This window comes from Danio rerio, chromosome 16, assembly GCF_052040795.2.
Source record: "Danio rerio strain M-AB ecotype USA chromosome 16, GRCz13ab, whole genome shotgun sequence".
NCBI classification, from domain to species: domain Eukaryota; kingdom Metazoa; phylum Chordata; class Actinopteri; order Cypriniformes; family Danionidae; genus Danio; species Danio rerio.
Window position 1 is genome coordinate 12193936 of NC_141036.1, and position 12170 is coordinate 12206105.

At 37.5% G+C, this 12170-nt stretch overlaps 1 protein-coding gene across 3 annotated transcripts in view; it reads right to left on the minus strand.

The window, feature by feature from the left end:
• Positions 1-4001: 4001 nt before the first annotated feature.
• The window catches only part of cd4-1 (CD4-1 molecule), a 34462-nt gene continuing 26293 nt past the window's right edge, over positions 4002-12170 (minus strand). For 2 of the 3 annotated variants that reach the window (XM_087286357.1, XM_087286356.1), the window contains 5 exons: positions 9939-10313; positions 6072-6329; positions 5875-5981; positions 5715-5764; positions 4002-4479 (listed from right to left, as the gene is read on the minus strand). In XM_087286357.1, the coding sequence (XP_087142483.1) occupies positions 4449-4479; positions 5715-5764; positions 5875-5981; positions 6072-6329; positions 9939-10313 (821 nt within the window). In that variant the 3' untranslated portion in view covers positions 4002-4448. 3 annotated transcript variants of the gene reach the window in all.

Sequence of the window (12170 nt, forward strand, 5' to 3'; positions counted from 1 at the left end):
GAAAATAATTGTCAGGGATTCAAGCTATAGAGTACATGTGTCAGGTTTCTCTGATTGACCTTTTGTTTTGAAGTGTCTACTAATATATCAGTATGAGTTAGTTCCAATATATATGAATATGCACAAAAAAATTACAGTGAGTGCATGTGTTATTTCTGTTGGTTACTAACTTTTATGACACTGCACTTCTATAGCAAAATTGGATTAATTTGTTTAATCTATTGCAAAACTTGGGTTTCAATATGGTCATGGGTGCATTCTAGATAGACGAAACTTTTTTGCCATTGAATATTTTAGGGTCCAAGGAAACACTGTTGTGTAAGGTATAAATGGATGGGTTTGTTTAAAGAATTTTATTGAATTACTCTTAATGAGAATTAATGCTTTTAAGTTGTATTATATTCTATATATTTTAGGGCATCATGGTGGGGCAGTGGGTAGCATGATTGCCTTGACAGCAAGAAGTTCGCTGGTTTGAGCCCCAGCTGGGTCAGTTGGAACTTCTGTGTGGAGTTTGCAAAAGGCATCTGCTGCATAAAGCATGTGCTAGATAAGTCGGAGGTTCATTCCGCTGGGGAAAAGGATTACTAAAAAGATTACGTCGAAAAAATGAATGAATGGATATATCCATAAAAAATACTGGCATTTTATTTTTATACTGTAATTTACAAAATCATCAATATATCACTTCAAACTAATAAAAATGTCAAAAAAAGTCACTTTTATCAAACATTTAAGTATCAAATGTTGTTGGAGGAAAAATAATACAATACAAAAATAAAAACTTGAATCACAAAATACAGAAAAATGTCAATTTATCAGTGAAGTTTAACTATGCACATACTATACTGTCCGCTATACACCTCACATTCTGATTTGACTTTGATTGTAATGTAATATTTTACCATTTTAAGGGGCTTTTATGAAGAAATTAGTACTGGGGGTAAAGACCCTCCTCTCTTTTTAAATCTTATGTATCTAAAATAATAAGAGGCTATTCTTTATGTAACTGATGGTTGATTTCAGGACGAGCCAGCATTTCTCCCAAACAGCAAATTGTTTTTATTGTCTCTGCTGCCATCTGGTGGAAAAAAACAGGAGTTATCCAAATATACTATCTACTGTAAAACTACTAGTAATACAGGAGTCTCCTTCAGCTTCACTGCAATCTTCATTAGACAAAGACAGCATCAACAGAGCCCCCCCTACTGGCTGAGCTCCATCAATGCATAAGCTGTTCTTCAGTGTTCTTCAAATAAATCTTCACTGATGCTCTTATGGGTTTCCTACTTTTGCATGTTGTATATCCATTACCTAAAAAAACACCTGTCACAGACTATTTATCTAAGTCTAACACTATTCTCTTGTCTTCTCACAATCTTGGAAGGACATCTATTTATCCATCCATCCAGCAAATACCTAACCAGACCATCAGTTTCCAGTCATTACTGAGGTGGTATTTCCATTTCACCTCATGCCCCAGCTTAATCTGCAATAAACAAAAACATGACTCATGACAAAACAAAACTCTACTTGCTGGCTGATCTCCAGCAATAAACACAATGTTCTCCAGTGTTCTTCAGATAAATCTCCACCAATGCTCTAGTGAGCCTCCTTCTTCAGCCCGTTGTGGCTCGATGTACTGCCAAAAAGAATCTATCTATCTAACAATAAATACTTACCTCCAGCCTCTTCCTCTTGGAAGGACATCTATCTATGCATCCATCCATCTGAAGGATATTCCTAATCATCTGTTTCCAGTCATTGCTAAGATGTGATTCCTATTTTTCTCCACATGCTGCACTCCACTCTGAAAACTACAAAGACAGGACTAACAGAGAACTGCATGCTTGCTGAGCTCCAGCAGTGCACAAGATGTTCTCAGGGTTGTTAAATCTCCACTGATGCTCTTATGAGTTTCCTTCTTCTGCCTGTTGTGTGTCCGTTACCTGAAAAAGAAACACCTGCCGCAGACAAGATAATCTACTGTATCTGACTATCTAAGCTCACCACCACCCCCTTCCTCTTGGAAGGACATCTGTTTATCCATCCATTTATCATTCAAGGAAATACCTAACCATCAGTTTTTCTTCATGGGAACTACAACGTGTGTCTGGTAACAGACTATGGGAGTACGCCAGACGACCAATCACTCTGAAGAGTAGGAAAATGGGCCAATAAATGGCAAATGAATTGGCGGAGCTCAGCTCCACAGCTGTCAGTGATTAGTCATTAACAGGATATATCAGCTGATGGCTGGGAAGCAAGAATTAGAATTTTGCTTCAGAGACTTTCATGAGACTAGAGGTCTGCATTCCTGCGGCTGTCCAGCGGGCGCCGCGGGACCCGACCAGATTTCTGCGGCGCGGGAATAAATTTCTGAATAACTCGCGGGAGCGGTCGGTAACGGGTTTAATTTGGGACGGGAGCAGGCTGTCTAGCAATATCGCGGATATTGCTATGCGAATGAGAGAGAGAGAGAGAGAGCTTTCCCAGATAGCAAAATACACTCGGGCCAGTTCCGGCTAGATTGATTGCCGAACTCGGATTCGGGCCGGAATCGGACAGTGTGTCCACAAGCATCAATCAATCGGGCCAGATGCGGCGGCTGTAAGCGAGCTATACCGTTTTGGTATTACATTTTGGTATTACATTGGTACTTGATACATGGTATTACAACCCTTTGAGTTGATATAACAGCAAACGCCTGTGTGTCTGCTTGGTGCTTGCGTGTGTTTTAGTGCGCGCGCGCGTATGAGAGAGAGAGAGAGCTTTGTCTGTGTGTGTGCTTGCTGCTGTGTGTTTATACAGTAAACACTTTAGCGGGATCGGGCGCGGCAGCCAGAAAACGGTGCGGATCGGGCAGCGGGACAACAAATTCTTAATATAAGCGGGAGCGGTCGGGTTCGGGCTAAAACCTGGCGGGTGCGGGATTCAAAATTTAGTCCCGCGCAGATCTCTACATGAGACTGAAGATACTCTATATGTCAACCTGATTTCAAGACAGAAACCACTTTACTCACCAGCGCATCAGAAGATGCAACAGCAGTGGTCAATCTGGGTGCAATGCCTGGTCACAGTTCTCGAGTCAGACATGATAGCTGCGCTCCCTGGGCTGCTTTGGCAGTGTGGCTGGAGATGACTTGTCCCCCAGTGGACCAACTAGAGAGTGTAGCATGCGGGCTGATGTAAGATAAATCTTCCAGCTCCCAGCCCCTTCTTCCCAGGAGCGCACAGCGAGCACACACAGGCATAGAGGATGTTTTCTTCGCCCGGTGCTCGCACACTTCCACCTTCATGTTCCTTGATGGCGACACAGCTAGTGGGTACGAACTACGAAGCTACAGTATATCTCAGGTGGTGGGCGCTGCCACCTGGAGGGGTGAGCTGAGAGCCTTATTTAAGGTGGGTGGGTTATCTGTGTCTCTCACAGCCAGAGCCCACACCTCTGCAGGCCATGCTGCTTCTGCCCTGCACCATGGCACCACCTGGCTTTGCTGCACAAGGCCGATTCCTTCCCAGGCTTATGCGTAAGCACCATACGGTGGTCGGCTATGCTGTTAAATTGAACCATGAGCGACACGTTTTTGTTTTGTTTTTTTAATTACACACATATAAATTTCTCAGAGCCTCTCAAAAAATTTTGTGTACTCATAGCACTAATGTGAAGAGTAAAACAAAGTCTTCATCCATTGTTTTTAACTTCTCAAAATGACCTGAGGCACAAATCAGGATTATGCATTTTGTGTTATTACATCAGAAAAATATGTATCCTAATCAAAAAAAATTTGTCAAAAAATGTGTCAAAAAAATAAATAAATAAATAAAAATCTAATGCAAAAAAAATTGCATCGCAGTAGCATTTTTGATCATTAAGCTGTCTAGTTGTTCAAAAAGATTTTTAAGCGATACAAGACTGGAGACATTAGTGGTCTATATAACAACAGGCATTGCATAATCATTTTAATGAAGACATTTTTGGCATAAGAACGATCACATCATTTTTGTTTCAAACTAATTTTATTTTATTTTATCAACCTGTTGCTGTTCTCAAATAAAGAAATACAAGCAATCAGAGGAAAAAGATCATTTACAAATGCTAAAGAGCACACAGTAAGTAAACAGGAGAACATAAAAAATATCAACACTATATAACAAGGCACTAAATGTGAATATAACAAAACCTACAGACAAAATCAATGATTACAAAATTTAGCAAATTATTTTATTTAATGACATCATATCATGTTATTATCAAAATATTTACATAATAAAATAATATTGTATGTGTGTACTTTTATTATTGTATTTGACAATAATAAAGAAATACCAGCATCCTCATCTGCGCACTGAACACAGTCATTTCTGAAATGGCAAACATTGTGCAAAGAACTGTACATTAACTCTGATTTAGAAAATCAGTAATAAAATTGAAAAGCAGAAGATCCTCAGGTCTTGTAGAATCCCTTTGGCTGTTTGCTGAGTAAAGGTAAAGAGACAAGCAGACATGACAAGGATGATGGATGGATTGGACATATTTTCACATATAAATACATATATTATATTCAAAATATACATATTATAGATTCAATAACCACAAATTGTTATTTGCACTCTTAGACCAGTATGTAAATGTGATTTAAACAGTTAACACAATGTGTCATCAGGAAAAGCACTGAATCAACAAAAGAGGACAGCTCTAAGCATTTTGATTTATTTTACTTATAGTTTAGCAACGTGTTGTACGCACAGACATCTATTTGCCTATACATGACTAATTTCCAGCAAACGAATAAATAAACATGATAAGTGTGGTCAAACAACCACACTAATATCCTAACACACATGTTGTGCCCCATATGGTCCAAAACCTGACCAGTGGACAAATCTAAGCTTGTTTTTTTAAAACAAATATAAATATGCATATAATAAATAATACTGCTACTAACAATATCATTATACAGAAGCAGATTGTCATGAATAAACTGAGAAAGCCCCCTGAGATTAAGAAGGCATGGAGGAGGGTTTTTATATTTATGCAGGCTAAAAAATAATTTTAGTAATATTTTTATCTTTTAATTATTTTTCATTTGTAAAGATATGCGTGTTGCTGTACATCCTGTGTGTATTAAGCAATGTTTAAGTGAGGCGCACAACTAACAAGCTCTGCGCTGGACTTTAGACCTCCTCTCTGCTAGTCTATTGAACACTGTATTAAATAGCAACACGCCAGCAATGCAACTTAAAACGGTTCCCCTTTTTTAAACCATATATGACCTCAAATGCATTTGCCATTTAAACAGCGTTTAAATGCGACTCTTGCTGCGAGCTGAAACTAGCAAACAACAATTGCATCGCGCCTTGCGCCACATTGGCCGGGTGTATGATAGGGACCAATATTGAGAACCACTCAATGTCCTTCAAATAAATTAGATGTAGTTGAATTAAATATATAAATTTGGTTCACTGAGGCATAATATTGATATTGATATATGATGTAATAAAATTGTAATTTGCAAAAATAAGCATTTATTAATATTTCTTTATTCTAAATCTTTAGAAAAAATTTTGGTACATCTAAAAGTGTAGTTATGATGACTATCCGACAAGCTAATTCAGCAAAAAAATGTAAATAAATAGTGCCTAACATTACACTAAAATTAGATACAAAAAATATGAAAAAATTGCCACCCCTTTAGAACCATCAAACTTACTTATTGTTACAGCAGCAGAATCTGGTCTTGCGTCGTCTGTACATCATCATCTGTCAAGAAGAATGAAGGAAAACCCATTTAGGCATTCATGTGAAAATGAAAATCTCTAGTGCACTGTATTGAACTGAATCAAACAGCTCATACCACAGTAAACATTAACCTGTTTGTGTCTGCGGATGTATATGATGGCGAATGCAACAAGCAAGATGAAGACCACCACTCCACTCCCGATGGCAACACAAAGCCAGATGTCCACTGGAGCTTTCTCTGTCAAACAATGTTCAAGGTTCATTAAATTCAACATTCAGTAAATGTCATGGCTAATCCTCTCCCCCTCCTTCTTTTAGTTTCTCTTACCAACTCTTAAATATAGCTGAGCTGACGTCAGCTTTTGGCTATTTTTCCAGAGTTCACATTTGACCAGACCTTTGTCCTGCATCCTGATATTAGGGAAGGACAGAACTGACAGATGAGGCGGAGACTTGTGATTGAAAGGAGGACAGTTTGATGCACATGTCCATTTCACCTCAATGCCAGCGGTGTTCATATGTCCTAATGAGCATGTCACATTCAACCTTGTGCCTTCGAATACTTTCAAACTTCCAGAAGGGGAAACTAACAAGGGGAAGAATTCAGAGATTTCAGATAGATTAGGTAGCTTAATGAAAAGTGGCATACCAAAGATACATGAGATAAAGGGATAGTGATATCCAAAAAGCTTAATGCAGTGGTCTCAAACTCAATTCCTGGAGGGCCAAAGCTCTGCATAGTTTATCTCCAACCACCTTTAACTCACACCTGCCTAATAGTCTTTAGTGGTCTTAAACACGTTGATTAGTTGGATCAGCTGTGTTTGATTAGGGTTGGAGCAAAACTGTGCAGACCTCTAACCCTCCAGGAATTGAGTTTGTATAAACTTTTTTTTACCAAGTACCACCATATTCATTCAACAAAATATGAAGCTGATCAGTTGATCTTATCACGTGACTCACGGTGCGGCATTCTAAGTTAAGATGAGTTAAGATGCTTTCAACTTGGTACGCCTGGAATACGCAAGCACGTTGTGTTGTAGTTCTTACTCATTTTGCAAGCCTGTGGGTTGAATTTTGGCGCTCAAGTGACCGAGATGTAACAAAAGAATACGGTCATTTCTCAAAATAAAAGATTTTTCAAAATAAATGATCGTTCAAACTCAGATTATAAATAAAACTGAAATAATTTATGATTTTTTGTGTGGCCCGGTACCAATTGATCAGCGCCGGTCTGTTGCCCGAGAGTTGGGGACCACTGCTGTAGCTCATACAGTATTTGCTCTGCAAGCACCACGCACCACTTCTAGTTCTCCGCCGATTGAATTGATTTTTAGCAGATGATGACGCAATACACTAAAGTAAACATTCTAAGCACACCTAACCCTAACTTTGATCGTAGGCTTTAGAGAACAGCCAATTCTGATCACATTGGTGTTATCGTATGCATCAAATTATTAAATTTGTATAAAAAAAAATTTATTTCGTTACTCAGTGATTCCACCATGTACAACTAGAAGTAAGCCCAAGTACCACTAGTGGTACACGTACCATACTTTAAGAACCACTGCTTTAAGACAAGTCATTTCATTTGGCAGTTATCCATGTCTGTGTGTCTTGTTTGCAGTGTTTCACAGTATTGATCTCTTTCGGAAACACAGAGGCAAATATGAAGCTGTGGGTTACGTTTATATGGATACATTCAAAGTAGCCACAGTTGCCAAAATGTTTCTTTCTTGAAATTACAAAAGGAAAACTGAATCAGTTCTTAAATAAGATTGATACTAGAATGTGTACCTGGCAACCCAAAAACTGCTGCAAGGGAGCAAGTAAAACTGATGGCACGTTACATGCTAAATGAGCTGACTATGCCAAAAATAATTGAGCACACCTGTGATGTTTACGAGCGAGGAGAAGTAAACCACGAGAAAATTACGGACCTACACGCGAGGAAACTAGTGCTCGTGCATGCACAGGGGATGTTCAGGCTAAAGACTTTTACTTCTACTTTTACTTTTGATTTTTACTTCTGTGTCGAGTGATTGGTCGTGCATTTATACTTCTGCGCACTGTTTGTATTGCTTCGGAACACTTCAGAAATGCTAGCTGTAGGTGAGGGTTTTATGTTGCTCTGTGTCAAGTTTCTTCGTGGGTGTTTTGTTTTTTCTGAATGCTATCTTAATGAACAAGTAGCTAAAGCTCGCTCATTCAGAGGCAGGAACCAGCAGACGTGCAACAACTTTAGTCATAAGGTAAACACAAAACAAAACTTTCCATCTGGAGCTCCTTTACGGGCTCGGCACTTGTAAACACTCACTCCATCGGGCTCGCGGCTCTCAGCACTGCCCATGCATGTCACAGCTACCCAGGCCAACCATACACAGAGCTCGCACTACGCGTCTTTGTGACATGTAGTTAAATGTTTTTTAACTACATTTTTTTCATGAGGTTTTACAACGAGCTCAGAAGCGCCGGTTTCCTCATGGTGTATCAGTTCAGTGAACGCATGAACATCCCCTGTGCACTCGAGCACTAGTTTCCTGGCGTGAGGGCTGTAATCTTCTCACGGTTCACTTCTCCTCATGCATAAACATCACCAGTGCACTTAGTTATCATTGACATAGAATTGACGTCATAATTATCCCACTTATACCACAGTATTTTAATATGGATATTGTATCTACAAGTAATGTGTATCACAAAATGTCAGCAAAGATATGGTAAACATTTTCCTTTGTGGCAATACAGCAATTAACTCTGATCGGACATGCAAAAAAAGGCTACATTATTTATTCCTTGTGGGTGTGTTTTTGAGTATGAAAGTTTTTGTGGACCTGGCAACCCTGGCTATTTGAGTCATGCAAGTATGTTTTAAACAAGACAATATCCAAATCTCCAAAGCTATTCATCAAGCTCAAAGGAGAACTCATAAAGGGTTGAAAATAGTTAAACATCAGTAAATAGTGAGTAAATTTAAATTTTTTGGGTAAACTATTCCTTTAAGACTAAAATTTCATATTACAAAATCCCGAATGAAATCACAAACAAAAACACCTGCATCACTAATTTTATTCCTTTTGCTTTTGCTTGTGTCAGATCTGTGTTTCTTTAATTTAAATATTCTGCCATATCACACTTCATCTATAAAGAATATGCAACACAGGCTTTTTTGGAAAAATGTACCCAGGTATACATTTCTGCAAACCAAGAATTTTTTGTCTCGGGGTATATAATGGCTGCGTTTTGTGTATAAATGAACACTGTGGTGTGCCGCTGCTCAATTCCATTTGGCTGGCTTTTCCAGGATTGGTTTGCTCAGTAGCTCATCATGAATGCCCCCAAACTTTGGAGGCAGAGCAGACCGGGGTTTAAGTCCAGAGAAAGACAGTTCCAGAAGCCAGGTAAAACATAACCCAAAACAAAGAGCAGGGTGATGCCATGGTAAAAGCAGGAGTTTTTTTCTCTTCTAGTTTGCTTTTGAAAACACTTTCGATTGTGTTAAGGAAAGATAGCAGGTGTGTCAATTGATATCAAGCTGACATATTATGCACAAAAGAAACTGGCCAGCTTCTCTTGGATGTGCGCAAAAAGGAAGTTAAGATATGCTGAATTTACACATCGGCCACTGGTGGATTTACAAGAAACAGCATGTATGAGAAAATGTGCACTAGTAACGTATTTGAGATTGTCAAAAATGTACATGGCGTCCTCTAGTGGATTTGTGAAAACAAAAACCGCTAGAAAAAGTAGTCCAGGGAACATTTCTCGGTTCTCAAAAATGTAGACCTGGGGAGATATTTCCAATCAGCTTGAATTTAGAATATGAGTGCAACACCTTGGTTGGAATGTCAAGGTACGAAAACCTACTGTAGTTTTATTATAGTAAATGTGTTGAAACCCTGTAGATGTACTGATTACCGTTTGTATAACTACAGTTTGACTTTAAATACCATGTTTAGTCCAGCAAAACATAGTTCATTTGTGATTACCATGGTTAAACTACTGTACAAAATCACATTTTTAATAAAACCAATGTTAATTTTTATAAATGTGAAGTAGAATGAGCAATGTAACAAACAGAAATGTTTTGTTTTACAAAATATTTGCTGTGCATGACGATAGAATTACTTTCTATGAACAAAGCAGATCAGTTAGTTGTCTGTTAGTTACAACAGTCACTTGACATTTCACTTACCCTTCAAAACCTCCACCTTGACTTCACGGCTGATGGTCTTGGTGTTGAATTTCAGACTGCATTTGTAAACCCCTCTGATTGTTTCTTTTACAGGCAGATTCTGAATGGACAGGTTGTGGTTAGTTATGACTCTTTTGCCGTCAGTGAAGTTTGCGCCGTTTGCGAGATCCCATCGGACCACCGAACCAACATTGAGGGTGAGGAGAGATAAAGGCGACCGAGGTTCACTGAGAGGAGTGAAGCTCCAGCTCCCACCCTGAAGAGTTTCATTTAAGACCGACCAGGGAATTGCAGAAGACAAAGCACAGGGAATGCTGACTGTCGAGGATTGAGAGATAGAGGTATAAATGGGATCTGCTGGAGAAGGGGCAAGGTCTGGAGGAAGAGGAAAAATGTAGAAAAAAATTAAACATTGGTAGTAGTAGATGGCACAGAAATATATAAATAATTAATGCAGTGTAAATGTAAATTGTAAAAGTGATCATTTACAAACAAAAGCATGTATAAATTGGTAGATGATAATGGAAAATGGGTAGGCCGAACTATTTGCTTAAGTGTTAAGATTGCAGCTAACTTACAGTGCTCAGCATAAATGAGTACACCCCTTTTTGAAAATGAATATTATCTGACCCATCTGGAGCTCCTTAATGTGACTCCACACTCGTAAACAATTGCTCCATCGGGCTCATGGCTCTTCAGCACCGCCCATGCTCACCACAGCTACCCAAGCCGACCAACAGCAGAGCTTGCGCTACGCGTCGTTGTGACATGTAGCTACATTTTTTGTAACTACATTATTTACAACAAGCTCACGAGCGCTCATTTCCTAGCGGTGGATCAGTTCAGCGCACGTGAACAACCCCTATGCGCTCGTTAGCACTAGCTTCCATGCATGTAGGTCTGTAATTTTCTCACGGTTCACTTCTCCTCGCGCATAAACATCACCAGTGTGCTCAATTGTTTTTGCCTTAGAATTGCCATTATAATTGTTTCACTTTTGAGAAAGTTACTAAGAAGTGTTGTTTCATATGTGGAAAGTCAGTATTTTAACATGTATATTGTATAACGTATCAGCGAAGATATGGTAAACATTTTCAGAGTTAATATTTAAACAAAATAGTTTTATTTATTGACAGTTATGTCCATTAAAACAAGAGTTTGGTCAACTAACATCTTTTACAAACAGAAAGATAATACTTTTAATTTCAAACTGCCAATTACAATTTCAACTACATTTTTTTATTTTTTATTCTCTTGATTTTTCCTGTTTACTAAAATGATATTTCACAATTTACCGAATCTAATTTGGGGCGTGTACTCATTTATGCTGAGCAGTATATTTGCAATTTGCAGATTAGAAGAATTAACATATAGAAACTATATTGCATATTGTTAAGACATTTAGCACTACAAAACACTCTTGAATTGCTTAATTTCACATAGTGTGCTGTATTTATTTTATTTATTTGAATTGTAGCGTTATTCATTTAATATAATTTATACACTATTAAAGTTTTATTTAATATTTTGATTATTTTTGTTTTAAAATACATTTATTTTTATGTTTTTATTTTTAATGTAAATTATAGCATAAATAATGTTTGTCCTCGTTGTTTTTGCTTACACTTTATATACAGCTATGGAAAAAAATTAAGAGATCACTCTGTAATTATTGGATTTATTACATGTGAGTTGAGCTAAAATGTTAATATTTCTTTTATCATTAGTTTTATCATTTAGAGGATTTCTTTACAGCTACAATTTGTCCTACTAAGAAAAAAATTAAAATAATTAAAAAAAATAAATCTGAATTATTAAACCCCCTTTGAAATTATATTTTATTCATATTTCCCAAATGATGTTTAACAGCAAGAAAATTTTCACAGTATGTCTGATAATATTTTTTCTTCTGGAGAAAGTCTTATTTGTTTTATTTCAGCTAGAATAAAAGCAGTTTTTAATTGTTTTTTTAAAAAAAACATTTAAGGTCAAAATGATTAGCCCCTTTAAGCTATATTTTTCTGATAGTCTACAGAACAAACCATCATTATACAGTAACTTGCCTAATTACCCTAACCTGGCTGGTTAACCTAATTAACCTAGTTAAGCCTTTAAATGTCACTTTAAGCTGTATAGAAGTGTCTTGAAAAATATCTAGTAAAATAGTATTTACTGTCATCATGGCAAAGATAAAATAAATCAGTTATTAGAAATGAGTTATTAAAACTATTA